Source organism: Pecten maximus, chromosome 7, assembly GCF_902652985.1.
Source record: "Pecten maximus chromosome 7, xPecMax1.1, whole genome shotgun sequence".
Classification (NCBI taxonomy): domain Eukaryota; kingdom Metazoa; phylum Mollusca; class Bivalvia; order Pectinida; family Pectinidae; genus Pecten; species Pecten maximus.
This window is the reverse complement of record NC_047021.1, coordinates 29,803,752-29,819,391: the sequence shown is the minus strand read 5'-3', so window position 1 is coordinate 29,819,391 and position 15,640 is coordinate 29,803,752. Positions and strand designations below refer to the sequence as shown.

Here is a 15,640-nt window from a genome sequence, read left to right as displayed (position 1 = left end):
CACATATTTGGTAGTAAATATTATAATTTATTGCACATATTAACATTCCTTGCAAAATGGTTTTGTACATGAAGGATGTGTAATGGTATCACTGTCCTACACCTGTTAATATTTGAGGGAAAATTTAGGGGAGTGGGGTGGGGGTGGGGGGGTCATACGTTTTTTGGCTTTACGATTTTACATTCCATACAATCACACACTTTTGGTAAAAATATATTACCCCTGAATATAAAATGTACCATGGAAATTTCTTGTATAACCATCCAACCATTCACAAACTTCCACCATCTTTTGTGTGGGAAAGCACTCGTCCATAAAGAAGAAGAAAAAAAAAAGACAAAACCCTGAAAATCCCCATCTTGATTATTAAAAAACCATTTAATTCCTCATTGATATAAAACATGGTGAGATAGTTGTAGTTATTTTACAATCTGGATCTGGCTTAGACAAAAAAACAAATTTAAATAAACATATCCAGATTGAAGTTGCCAAAATATTGCTTACTTGTGTATATGACATGCCTAAACGATGATTAAACAATAACCTGGTATTTCTCTGGTGTTTTCCCTTTTAAAAAGACAATTGGTGATATTTAGGTGATTAAATATGTAAAACACTGATGAGAGATTTTTCAACATACAGTACATAATAATTCCGTGTGTAAAATATATTGTGGAAATTTGTTCACAATTTTTTTTTGTTAGTAGTGTTTGATGTTGAGGAATAATTCATATAGAAAACCACAAATTGGTAAAAAATAAACGTTGACAAGAACCTTACTGCTGCGGAATAAAGACGTCCTTATCAGAGGACACCACATGTAACTACATATCCGGGGGAAAACATCAAGAAAAATACCAAAATAGCAAATAGGCACATACTTGGGAGAAAAATATTTAAGGTATTTTTATGTTATAAGTAGTAATCTTGGCAGTGTATAGTTATTCAATGGGCGGGACAATGTCGCATGGTCTGTATATGATGGGTATAATTGATTACTAGTAAGCCAGCTATCTCTACACAGATGTGCAGAAGGCCTGCAGAAAAAGGACACCACAATAGTATAGAGATGTTGGCTATACTAAAACGGAAATATCTTAGTAAAACTCTCAATAGTTATCTGTTTTTGAGTATAACATTGAATGATAATAATAATAATAATAAAAAAAAACATATACACCTCAGAAATTCAAAGAAAACATTTTGATTTAAATCTCCTTGCCTACAGCACTAGGTCAAATACATTCAAATTTACTGGAAAGAAGAGGTTGGAAAGCATTGGTTTTCACATGTACAAATTTAATAAATGTTTCCATATGGGAAAAATTACTATAATATTATGAAATGTGTATATTAACCTCACATTACTTCTCAGTAGTCTAAACACACACAGACACATGCACACCTTTTGTAAACAACTGAGCTTTGGGCTTTAAAAATGGTAAATTATGGAGATATCAATACATAAAAAAAAACGTGGCTTTTTTGGTCCTGTGAGACTCGCTTGGTAACAACAGTGAGTATCACAGCAAGGGAAATTTGTAGATTCATACTCGTCACATTTGTCATGTCTCCCTCTATGGCCAAGGAGTGACTCGCAACGCAGATTATCTTGGCCACTACGTGTTGTCATGGTATTGACAGGTAACCATGACAACAACATACCCAAGAGTTTGGGTATCACTACAGGCCAGCCACGCTAGGTTGACATTTTATCAATATATATATAATATATATACATAGGCAATGGAATGAACTTGTAAGGATCTTGACACAACTGTGGCAAGTTACAAAACAAGGATAAAAATGCAAACATTCTATGATATAATACAATGACTTTAAGGTTGATATTATCAAATGGGGAGGTAACCAAATACATGTATATTTATACAAAATACAGGCTTACTGAAATGTATCCCTCACAAGATTTCAACCTCTTAAATACTTTGATGAATCATAGGTAACTCCCGAGATATTTCTCAGAAAAAAATGTTTTGGCAAGAACTAAAATAATTATATTTTGGAAAACATGATAGATAAAATGTATTTAGAGTAGGAAAATAAGTGTATTGATTAGAAAAAGGAGTGAATGCTGCTCTTACACAGAAATTCTACAGTACAAGTAAAGCTACCTATTGGAACCCCTCAGCACCACACTTCCTATATCAAGTAGCAGTCAAGGCTACCCTTCAACCAACCGATGTGGGGCACTGGAGTAGCCCAATTTCTAAACAGATGAAAAAACACTCTTCTTTCTACAGACAAAATGTGGTACAACTGATCAGCCTGCTTTCTATACAGATGAAGGACACTCTCTGTCTACAGACAAAATGTGGTACAATCAGCCTGCTTTCTACACAGATGAAGGACGCTCTCTATCTACAGACAAAATGTGGTACAACTGATCAACCTGCTTTCTACACAGATGAAGGACGCTCTCTGTCTACAGACAAAATGTGGTACAATCGACCTGCTTTCTACACAGATGAAGGACACTCTCTATCTACAGACAAAATGTGGTACAACTGATCAACCAGCCTTCTACAGATATGCAGCACTCCAGGGTGCCTCTTTATCCTCAAACAAATGTGGCACACCAGAATGTATCTACAGAGATGATGTGAGTTACAGTAATGAGGCCACACAAGCACCGTCATACCATATGGTATGTTATAAAAACATGAGTAAAGCGGTAACAAACATGATTGATGGATAATGAAGTGATGATACTGATAAGGTACAGTATTTACATGTTTGACAGAGATGCATACAGTCCCCCAGCTATACCACATGTACACAACCTCTCACAAAGTCACAGATAACATGGCCACACCGCAATGTGGCCCCATTTTAACACGCATCAATATCACGGACCAACCTAAGGAAACGCTAGGGAAAAGACATGTAATGCATAGGTCATGGCTACCAAAGTTTCTTTCTTGATAACATTAATTAATTTGTAGTTTTCTTCTTTGTACCAATCCATAAATTATATATTCAAATTACATGCACTATAATCTATCTGATGACATTCTAACACGACACCTAACAATTGTAGTAACTGGTCATGTCTCCCAAATGCCTCATTTTAATGGCTAGAGAAATATATGCTACAGTGCTATTTGGTATTCAGGGGGAAAACTCAATAGTTACTTGATTATGCTTAAATTAAAACTAAAACAATGTACTGAACATGTAAAAACAATACAATAAACTGATGTCACCCAGACAGACCACTACACACAAAATACACTACATGTATATAAATTACATATCCTTACAACCTTTGAGCAAATTGAGGGGCAAAACACAACAGAAAAAAACCTATCTTTGTAAAAACATTACAACAAAAACAGAAACTATTTTCTACACAACCAAAACATCACGATCAGGAAATATCTGTACTATAAAAATCTCTGAACACACAAGTTGCTGGGCAGTGTATAAGCAAAAAATGTTTTTGAACATGGGGGAGATATTCTCATATGATGCCATGGACAAAGAGCTTTTCATCATAAAATGTTGTCTTAGGTATTTACTAATATCAAGATAAATTTGTGTTACATTAGTTTTAGTTACTGATTACATGGAAGATAACTACTAAAATTACCATGTAAATGTCCATCTTGATTTTGAGCTAAATTGTAAAACAGCACTGTTGTGTCAATTCCCACTCACAAACAACAACGTTGACTGAAGTGTAGCAATTTTAAGCTATTACGATAACCTCATTCTCCCCTGATGAAAATGCTATCTTTATAAATACTTATATAAAATGATAAATTAAACAATTAAGAGATTCTTTTTAAAACAAGGATAAATAAATTAAAAGCTTTATAATGACTTTGGAATGTGATTATCATAACCTTCTACTTAGACTTGCAGTAAGCCTTCCATGGCATTCCATACGTAGGTAATATGGTCTTGGTAACAATGGCAGTTTCAAGCATGTATCCTTCTTTGGTCTTTTAAAATCTATACTTAGGTCTACAGCATGATGATAAGTCAGGACTAAACTTTAAAATTTAAATAATTACGGGTCAGAGTTAAATTAAAGGGTGCAGAGATTTTAATACATCACATTGTGATCTAGAATCACTTGATCACTTACATTCCATACAAAATATCAAATATGAGATAAATATACAGATAAAATTTTATAATACAAAATCTTACTTCATAACCACAATAAACTTTAAAGTAATTGAAACAGTAAAGAGTTGTGTTTCCACCTTTAATGCAAATGTGTCTCTAAATTGTGTCATAACTCTCTGAATACATTTAAATCTTCAGATTTCCTTTAATATAGGTGATTTTTCCTGATTATATAAATATTCTATGTACATATAATTTGTGTAATCTACATATCAAACAAGAAAGCAATGGAAATTTCACAGTACAGTACATGAGAGATATTGCAGCTACAAGCTCTTCATACTTAAAACAAATATGAGATCTAACAATTCTAGCTTTATGGCACTCCTCCGATGTTCCAGAAGCAGAAGGCAATGAGCCATGACGAGCACAGGAGAATCTCCGCGGGTACATTTAGGACATTTCATCTGGACTCAGTCCAGCGCATCCTGTAGGTTCTATCACACTGTGGGTAATGGACAGTTTCAATGGCGTTTTGATTTAGGCCCGTTTATAAAGCTACAATGAAAATGCTACTTAACTGAATTCACAGTTAGACACCAAGACACTATTTACGTAAAGTTACACAATCGTGTGCTACGGGTCAGTCCCATAACGTGTAGATAAGTAGGATCATCAACAATAAAATCTGCGTATGATACCTCTGACCTGGCGATTGGCTAACCTTTGACCTTGGACTGGTTGACCTTGACATTGGACTGGCTGTCTCCAAATTATCACAGTAGACGATAAGGTGTGAGGACCCATGTGATACCGTCACAACACAAAACAGCGGGTTATCAACAGACAGATTTCGTCAAAAAAATAATAATAATAAAATAAAGAAATACGGAAGAAAAAAGAAATAGTCAACCAATCTAAACTGTCACTCTCACAATGCTTCAAACAATGACCTTCCAAAACAAATAGGAATAAATAAGAAAGTTAACAACCATATTTTGATGCTGTTGTTCAGAATATTTGATTCCGTCTATGATGGTACAACTGTTAAAACATGCGACCACCTTTCACATGAAATGTGTCAATTGTTTACACAAAACTTGTGTCTATCCTTTACATTTATAACACAGTTATTATTCACACTGAAAGTGCGTCCATCATTCACACAAAGTGTGTCTCTTCAGTACTTGTCGTCTGGCTTGTAAAAACACTTCAGGGACAGGACACACAAGCCACAAGCCAGGGGGAAACCTGCCACCACTACCAAAGTGAGGCTGTCGCAGAATGCCACGTCTTACACAGTAACCATGGAAACGCAGCACACTTGTTCCCAAGCACCATATCCGACCTACTCCTCCATTGGTGGATTATGCTCGTCACAAAGAAATGGAGGTGAGCTGCTGATAATCTCTCAGTGTGCTTTGACCTTGGTCTCGTGACCTTGTGTTAACATGACGGTAGGTGACATAGTAGGCTGTAACATCAGCTACAGGCTTCCAACCAGACTCCCACCCGCCTGTCTAACAGGGATACGCCCAATCAGCTGGGCAGTCTTACTTACAAATCTACTCACTTTCACTGTCATTTATAGTATCGGTCGGAGGAGTGGTTTCTTCTGGCCTGGAAAAGGTAGACGATAAAAGTAAATAAAGGTTGAAGTTTGGGTGAAATTTTGTGTTTGAGATAGATAGGAAGGTAGGTAATTGTTAGCAAACTTTGTCAAGTACAGTAATGAGGCAAGGATGAATTCATCAGTCTTGTTCGACAACATTACAAGGTATGATGAGGATTTGAAGATATATTCATCAGTTGTTAGTTGATGTTAAGAAGTGTTAGGTACGTTGATGATGCCACTATATATTCATCGGTTGTTAGTCGACGTTACGAAGTGTTAGGTACGTTGATGATGCCAGGATATATTCATCGGTTGTTAGTCGACATTACGAAGTGTTAGGTACGTTGATGATGCCAGGATATATTCATCGGTTGTTAGTCAACGTTACGAAGTGTTAGGTACGTTGATGATGCCACTATATATTCATTGGTTGTTAGTCGACGTTACGAAGTGTTAGGTACTTTGATGATGCGAAGATATACCCATCAGTTGATAGTTGACTTTTCGAGGTGTTAGGATTGATTTTAGGGGTTTAACCTCCTCACAACAGCTAAGGTCATACAAGGACGGGGAAGTGTTAGATATATTCATCAATTATTATTTGACTAATGAGGGGTTAGGTACAACGATGATGTTGACTTAAAGATGAGTTAGGTACAATGATGATGCAAAGAATATATTCATTAATCTCCCAGTTGATAGTTGACTATTGCAGTTTTTGATATGATAATTCAGTGTTTGAAAAAGCAAAGTTAATGAAAGAATACTGGAATATCCGAAATAGGAAACTTAATATGTGTACTATAACCTACAGCCAATATAATCAAAAGAGTAATCTGAAATACAGTTGATATATTATGAAGACGGAAAAGACTAAAATCAACAGACAAAACCTTTATAGGATAGCAGAGAGACAGATATAGCTGTGTGTAAAATGTGTTAATGAGATAAAAGTACTGGTATTGAGGGTAGAGGATGGGTGACTGTAGGAGGTATAAGCTAATGGTTTCCAGTGTTTGGATAAGAGGGTATTTAACACAAGGTGAATGACAAAGCAGTAACTCACTATGATTGGACATGACATAAAAGGGAGATAACTGTCAAATTGAGGAAACTGTTCAGGCATGTCATCTTCCGAGACTTGGAAGGGAGACAACTTTGAGACATGGCATCTTATGAATGGTAAATGACTGTATGGACATGCAAGAGAGATAGCTATGTTAGACAAGCAGTTCTCAATGAGCTGATAGGGTGTTTTTCTTGGTAGGAATAATATTGATGATGGTTATACCAAATGTACACAAGTAATAATATCTGTAAGAAATCCAACTATTAAACATTCAGCATTTTAAGTCCAGAAAAGTCATGTAATGCAAAACTTCTAGTTGGAAACCACAAATGATTTGTCCTACATGTTTCTACATTCCATTTTTCTACATACAACATTTTCTGAAATCTACGGTAGACTCACTGTAGCAATCTAAAAGCTTTCTAGTAACACACACAAATTCATTCAGGAGAAATGCTGGACTAGGCACAGCCAAGCAAAATATACAGCCTGTTACTGAAATAAAAATAGAAACTACAGAAGGCACAAATCACACACCACACCACACTTGATAAATTCCATGCCCTTATTTAGCATTTGCACAAAATCTGTTTCAAGGTCAAAGGTCATTCCAATCTCCAAAACAACTGGGTACATAGCAACCTGAACAAGACATATATAATAAAACAAACTTGTTTCTTTAAAGGAAACAGAATTTCTATTTTTCTAGAGATAAAGATGAGCACTTCAGAGTAAAATAAAATTGATTAATTTTCTAACTTTTATGATAATTATATTAGTAATGCAATAAATCATATATTTTTTAAACTTTAACCTAAATGAGATCTTCTAAAAAATTAGGTCAACTTATATAAATACAGAAATTTGATGATACTTTTTGCCTACATTTCCAAGACAAAAGTATCTTTCAATCATACAGATACTATCAGCTAGAATCAGCTGAGAATAAAATTGGCACATATAAAATTGAATTAGTACACAATGTAAAAACCTCATGGGAAATGTGACAGAATTGAGTTAGTAAACAATGATCTCCCTAGGTAGTCCAGTCACTCTGTCTTGGAACCTTTAGGGAGAAAGTCAGGATCTCCAATCTTCTATCTAATTAATTTCTATAATGATAGTATCTTGTCATGATCTTGCACCTTTTGTCGACTAATTTGATCAATGGATCATCTCATGATTTTTATCTTAACAAATTTCATACAAAAAATATTTATAACTAATGCCATTTCTGTTGGCAAGCCATTTCAATGTATAAAAAAGTCATACTTGAAAGTGAATTTGGAGACTCTGACCAAGTACAGCTGAGATTCACAAGTTTAATATGAGGGATAAATTAGTGTGTTAAATGTATCACAACAAACGCTCATCTGATACAGATTAGCTGGCCATGAAGTCGAGGCGGTGTGAGTATACAGCAGGGTTATCAGTCCACAACAAGCATCTCAAACGATGCAATTATAGTTAGGATCAATGAGCTTAAAAATGTCAAACATGAAAACAGAATCCTGTATATATAGTTAATACATAACACTCGGGCCAGATCCAGCTGGCTTGCATTGATATAAATACTCACAATTATCTATCTATATATACATAATTTACAAGTTAAACTTTTATCAATATAAACAAAAAATATTGATAATGATGATGAGGAGAATAACAGTGATGATGAACATATTATGACAGGGCTCCCGCCTCGTGTCATTACATGAATGTCTCAGTAACAAAGTCAGACATTCACTTGATGAGGAGAAAGGGTAATTTGATAATACTATTGATTTGATCCGTGTATCACATGATCCGAGTAATATTTGATCTTAAGCCTTATTTGGTCTATATGGAAATGAGGCTAGAGCCTCACAATGATAAACAAGTTCAAATGTAAAAAGACGTGTGAAATGAAATCATGTGGAGGAATGTCATGTCCTCTATAAAGACAGTAAGTGTAAAATGATATCCTAGAAAAGGCCTTTGCTATAAGGTGGTGACATATACCGTTTGTTCTTCACTGGGTTCGTCATATTTATCTGTCCGTCTACGGGCGAATTCTCCCGCGTCTGAATACTGATTATAGTCTCTCATTTCCTCGGGTTTGTAACCCCCGAGGTGTTCATAGTGTGGGTGCTGGGCCAACATGCGTGCTGCACGCTCAAGCTCCTCCTGCGTCATGTCATTAGCCTCAGCTATTTCACGTTGTAATGTACGAGCATCTACATACTGGTGAAGGCCCTCCTCTGCTAGAACCTGAAAAAAAGGAGTTTTAAAAATGTTCATTTTAAGATCATCTTACTCTAGTTTGTTGCTAGGAGAGTACATTCTGTTGCTAGGAGAGTACATTCTGTTGCTGGGAGGATCAACTTCCCCAAAAATATTCAACATTACAATGCCTTGCAATCCCATTGATTCAACATGTTGTTATTAAGATATCAAGATTCACTATGACTTTTTCCAGGCATTTTGTCCAGATATGAATATGTTCTGGGAGAACTCACCCTCAAACATTAACCTTAAAAACATTCAGTGAAAAATTGAGTTAAAAAAATACATCGTAATCAATATTTCTCTACACACAAAAAAAAAGAGCATATTGGGTATAAAGCAATACATGTCCTCTACTGACCCCTCAACTCCCCCCTCCCCCTCCATCCCCCCCTAAAATAGAAATAGTGACCTTGACCAGTCAACCCAGAAACTCAAACTTGTCCCGAGATATTATGGTCCTATGTCTTTGTGTGAAGTTTGATCAAAATCCCTCAAGGTATGAAGCCACTAGGGCACCGACAAGGATTTTCAAAGAATTGTAACAGTGACCTGGATCTTGACCCAACAACTCAGAAACTCAAACTTTTCCAAGATATCATGGTCCTTGGTCCTTTATCTATGTGTGAAATTCGATTACAATCCCTCCAGATTGTAGACAAGTGGCGTTACATATGCACAAGATGGCCGGAGAGAAAAACTATATTCTAACCCCCTCCCAACACATACAAACTAATGACATAACAAAACATTATTGAGCAAAGGAATTTAACATTATGAAGAAAATGTAAAACATTGAAAAGTTCTATCAGTTACATCATACTTATAAGTTTTCTTTCACAGGAAATTAAAATAGTATTTCAGTGATACTCTGCTCATTAAGATACCTTTTCTACGAGATTTTCTGCTCTACCACCATGCCGTGGTGAGATTGTTCTCTGTTGAGACATCACATGATCGGGAATTATGAGAGGCCCTCTCTCCTCAGTTCGGGAGTATGGTCCTACTTGGGAATCCTGTTGGAGTGCAGAGTCACTAGCACGGTGCACTTGCTGCCGGGGAGAGTCCAGATTTTGTCCTTCAATAATGGAGTTGGAGCGTATAAAGATTTGCCTTGGTGGGTGTGCTGAAGACAAAGCATGCAACATGCAGGTTAGTGTTCAAAGGTGTTAGTGATTGGATGAGAGGGACCATCTTACTTTATCTAGTTAGAGGTCACAGGTTAGTGACTAGATGAGAAGGCTCATCTTACTTTATCTAGTTAGAGGTCACAGGTTAGTGACTAGATGAGAAGGCTCATCTTACTTTATCTAGTTAGAGGTCACAGGTTAGTGACTAGATGAGAGGGACCATCTTACTTTATCTAGTTAGTGGTCACAGGTTAGTGACTAGATGAGAGGGACCATCTTACTTTATCTAGTTAGAGGTCACAGGTTAGTGACTAGATGAGAGGGACCATCTTACTTTATCTAGTTAGTGGTCACAGGTTAGTGACTAGATGAGAAGGCTCATCTTACTTTATCTAGTTAGAGGTCACAGGTTAGTGACTAGATGAGAGGGACCATCTTACTTTATCTAGTTAGAGGTCACAAGTTAGTGACTAGATGAGAGGGACCATCTTACTTTATCTAGTTAGTGGTCACAGGTTAGTGACTAGATGAGAGGGACCATCTTACTTTATCTAGTTAGAGGTCACACGTTAGTGACTAGATGAGAGGGACCATCTTACTTTATCCAATTAGAGGTCACGGGTTAGTGACTAGATGAGAGGGACCATCTTACTTTATCCAATTAGAGGTCACGGGTTAGTGACTAGATGAGAGGGACCATCTTACTTTAGTGAGAGGTCACAGGTGTTAGTGACTAGATGAGAGAGACCATCTTACTTTGGATGAGAGGGACCATCTTAAGTGAGACGTCACAGTTGTTAGTGATTGGATGAGAGGGACTATTTTACTTTGAATGATAGGAACCATCTTACTTTAGTGAGAGGTCACAGGTGTAATTGGTTTGATGAGAGGGACTATCTTACTTTGAATGAGAGGGACCATCTTACTTTGGATGAGAGGGACCATCTTTCTTTAGATGAGAGACTGTCTTCCTTTATCTAGTTAGAAGACACTGGGGTTAGTGGTTGGATATGAAGGACTATCTTACTTTAGTGAGAGGTCACAGGTGTTAGTGATTGGATGAGAGAGACTGTCTTCCTATATCTAGTTAGAAGACACTGGGGTTAGTGGTTGGATATGAAGGACTATCTTACTTTAGTGAGAGGTCACAGGTGTTAGTGATTGGATGAGAGAGACTCTATTCCTATATCTAGTTAGAAGACACTGGTGTAAGTGGTTGGATATGAAGGACTATCTTACTTTAGTGAGAGGTCACAGGTGTTAGTGATTGGATGAGAGAGACTCTATTCCTATTTCTAGTTAGAGGACACAGGGGTTAGTGGTTGGATATGAAGGACTATCTTACTTTAGTGAGAGGTCACAGGTGTTAGTGATTGGATGAGAGAGACTCTATTCCTATATCTAGTTAGAAGACACTGGGGTTAGTGGTTGGATATGAAGGACTATCTTACTTTAGTGAGAGGTCACAGGTGTTAGTGATTGGATGAGAGAGACCATCTTACTTTGGATGAGAGGGACCATCTTTCTTTAGATGAGAGACTGTCTTCCTTTATCTAGTTAGAAGACACTGGGGTTAGTGGTTGGATATGAAGGACTATCTTACTTTAGTGAGAGGTCACAGGTGTTAGTGATTGGATGAGAGAGACTCTATTCCTATATCTAGTTAGAAGACACTGGGGTTAGTGGTTGGATATGAAGGACTATCTTACTTTAGTGAGAGGTCACAGGTGTTAGTGATTGGATGAGAGAGACTCTATTCCTATATCTAGTTAGAAGACACTGGGGTTAGTGGTTGGATATGAAGGACTATCTTACTTTAGTTAGTGGAAGGTCAGTGGGTTAGTGGTTGAAAAGATTCCCATTCTATATCTTGTTAGAACAGAGGAGTGTAAAATTCTTAAGTGACTGATAAAGTCCATTTTTGTTGACTAATAAACTGACAGAATACTGTCACATTTAACCAAGTTGAATATCACGCATGTTATTGGCTTAAATAGGGATAGTCCTACATTATCTAGCTATAAAATATCACACATATTTGTACTGAGAAATGATTGCAAAGAAGTACAATGTATATAGGAAGTCAGACTTTTCTGAGAGGCTAAATCCAGCTGATCAAAATTCAGTGTTAGATTTTACTTTAATTCTACACAACGAAAAATAAAAAAATATATACATTTTATTTATTTTAAGGTGATGAATACAAATATTTCTACAAGCCGAAGGGCTGCTTCATTCATTCATCAAACCATGCCAGTCTCTGAACATGCTAAATGTGTTGTTACATAGATACTATGACTACCAATATCATTCTGTCCTATCTACAATGTTGGAGTAAGTTAAGCAGTGCTACTGTGTATGTGAGCACCGACATGAGGGATATCTACTCAACACATTCCAGTCTGTGTCTGTACAGTACATGGTGCAGCACTCGTGAGACTTGTATGTCAGTCACAAAGCATTAGGTACTATTATCTCTACACTGCCCGTCAATCTAGCACTTCTATTACATAGCCACACTCAACACCACATCCCACAGTAGCCAGGCTTCTCTTTACTTAAAGGCAGTAATTAATCTTATAGACTGCAGTAAGACAACTCTTCATTAGATCAACTTCCATCAACGAACTATTCGTTCCTACTTCTGTTCACTAGATACTTATTCCTACAGCTGTAGACCTCTGTTCACTAGATGCTTATTTCTACAGATGTAGACCTCTGTTCACTAGATACTTATTCCTACAGATATAGACCTCTGTTCACTAGATACTTATTCCTACAGATATAGACCTCTGTTCACAAGATACTTATTCCTACAGATATAGACCTCGGTTCACTAGATACTTAATCCTACAAATACAGACCTCTGTTCACTAGATACTTATTCCTACGGATGTAGACCTCTGTTCAGTAGATACTTATTCTTACATACATAGACTTCTAATCACTAGATATTTATTCCTACAGATATAGACCTCTGTTCACAAGATACTTATTCCTACGGATATAGACCTCTGTTCATTAGTAGGGCTGGGTATTGCGGACCAAAACCGTATTGCAATATATTGCAATATTCAACAGAAACTTGCAATACGTATTGCAATATTATTGACCTTAGTACCATCAATGTAAAATGCTTATTGTATAAGTGTATGTTGTGTGATTTGACTTTCTAATAAAATACTAAAGAACGTCCATATTTTGGATTTCGCACGTTTGTTTGCCACTAGCAGTTGCTCAACTTGCTCGTCGTCCGCCATTTTTCGTTTCTAGTAAACAATCATAATCTCGAAAGTGCTTGATTTTAACGTAGATGTCCCATACGGCCAAGCGCTTTAGAGACAACGAAACAAGCGCCCCACCAATACGACATAATGACGTTCTCGTGTGTTTCTTTCACGTTTACATAAGTAATTTACGCTATTGGTGCCAACACATAATGTTAAATCAGTGATTAATATGCCTTTTTGTTAACCATCGCGATATACCGGTTTCCAGGGTTTGTGTACCGGTATATCGTATCGACCTGCCAAATTCGCGGTATACCGGTATTTCGATATTATCGCGCACCTCTATTCATTAGATACTTATTCCTACGGATATAGACCTCTGTTCACAAGATACTTATTCCTACAGATATAGACCTCTGTTCACAAGATACTTATTCCTACAGATATAGACCTCTGTTCACTAGATACTTATTCCTACATATATAGACCTCTGTTCACTAGATACTTGTTGCTTAAGGTATAGACCTCTGTTCACTAGATTCTTATTCCTACAGATATAGACCTCAGACCTCTGTTCACTAGATATTTATTCCTACAGATATAGACCTCTGTTCACAAGATACTTATTCCTACGGATATAGACCTCTGTTCACTAGATACTTATTCCTACGGATGTAGACCTCTGTTCAGTAAATACTTATTCCTATGGATATAGACCTCTGTTCACAAGATACTTATTCCTACAGATATAGACCTCTGTTCACTAGATACTTAATCCTACAAATACAGACCTCTGTTTACTAGATACTTATTCCTACAGATGTAGACCTCTGTTCACAAGATACTTATTCCTACGGATATAGACTTCTGTTCACTAGATACTTATTCCTACAGATGTAGACCTCTGTTCAGTAGATACTTATTCCTACGGATATAGACCTCTGTTCACAAGATACTTATTCCTACGGATGTAGACCTCTGTTCACAAGATACTTATTCCTACAGCTATAGACCTCTGTTCACAAGATACTTATTCCTACAGATATAGACCTCAGACCTCTGTTCACTAGATATTTATTCCTACAGACATAGACCTCTGTTCACTAGATACTTAATCCTACAAATACAGACCTCTGTTTACTAGATACTTATTCCTACAGATGTAGACCTCTGTTCACAAGATACTTATTCCTACGGATATAGACTTCTGTTCACTAGATACTTATTCCTACAGATGTAGACCTCTGTTCAGTAGATACTTATTCCTACGGATATAGACCTCTGTTCACAAGATACTTATTCCTACGGATGTAGACCTCTGTTCACAAGATACTTATTCCTACAGCTATAGACCTCTGTTCACAAGATACTTATTCCTACGGATATAGACCTCTGTTCACAAGATACTTATTCCTACGGATATAGACCTCTGTTCACAAGATACTTATTCCTACGGATATAGACCTCTGCTCACAAGATACTTATTCCTACGGATATAGACCTCTGTTCACTAGATACTTATTCCTACGGATGTAGACCTCTGTTCAGTAAATACTTATTCCTATGGATATAGACCTCTGTTCACAAGATACTTATTCCTACGGATGTAGACCTCTGTTCACTAGATACTTAATCCTACAAATACAGACCTCTGTTCACTAGATACTTATTCCTACGGATGTAGACCTCTGTTCAGTAAATACTTATTCCTATGGATATAGACCTCTGTTCACAAGATACTTATTCCTACGGATATAGACCTCTGCTCACAAGATACTTATTCCTACGGATATAGACCTCTGTTCACTAGATACTTATTCCTACGGATGTAGACCTCTGTTCAGTAAATACTTATTCCTATGGATATAGACCTCTGTTCACAAGATACTTATTCCTACGGATATAGACTTCTGTTCACAAGATACTTATTCTTACATTTATTCCTACGGATGTAGACCTCTGTTCACTAGATACTTGTTCTTACATACATAGACTTCTAATCACTAGATACTTATTCCTACAGATATAGACCTCGGACCTCTGTTCACTAGATACTTATTCCTACAGATATAGACCTCTGTTCACTAGATACTTATTTCTACAGATACAGACCACTGAAAATTTCAGTTCATTATTATTATCAGCTACCATCAAAAATTAAAAATCCATATAAAGAAATGACCACATAAAACATCTTTTGAGAAGGTGAGTGTGAAACATGGTCCCAATGATTGAC

The 15,640-nt window shown here is 36.6% G+C and overlaps 1 protein-coding gene across 15 annotated transcripts in view; it reads right to left on the bottom strand.

Annotated features, from left to right (window-relative positions):
• Positions 1-6: 6 nt before the first annotated feature.
• Positions 7-15,640, bottom strand: part of LOC117330515 (muscle calcium channel subunit alpha-1-like) — a 120,696-nt gene continuing 105,062 nt past the window's right edge. For 13 of the 15 annotated variants that reach the window (XM_033888874.1, XM_033888872.1, XM_033888882.1 and 10 more), the window contains 3 exons: positions 9,932-10,122; positions 8,781-9,029; positions 7-5,715 (listed from right to left, as the gene is read on the bottom strand). In XM_033888874.1, the coding sequence (XP_033744765.1) occupies positions 5,677-5,715; positions 8,781-9,029; positions 9,932-10,122 (479 nt within the window). In that variant the 3' untranslated portion in view covers positions 7-5,676. Of the gene's footprint in view, positions 5,716-8,780; positions 9,030-9,931; positions 10,171-15,640 lie in introns of all 15 variants that reach the window. The other 2 variants (XM_033888873.1, XM_033888884.1) reach the window with 2 other exon arrangements.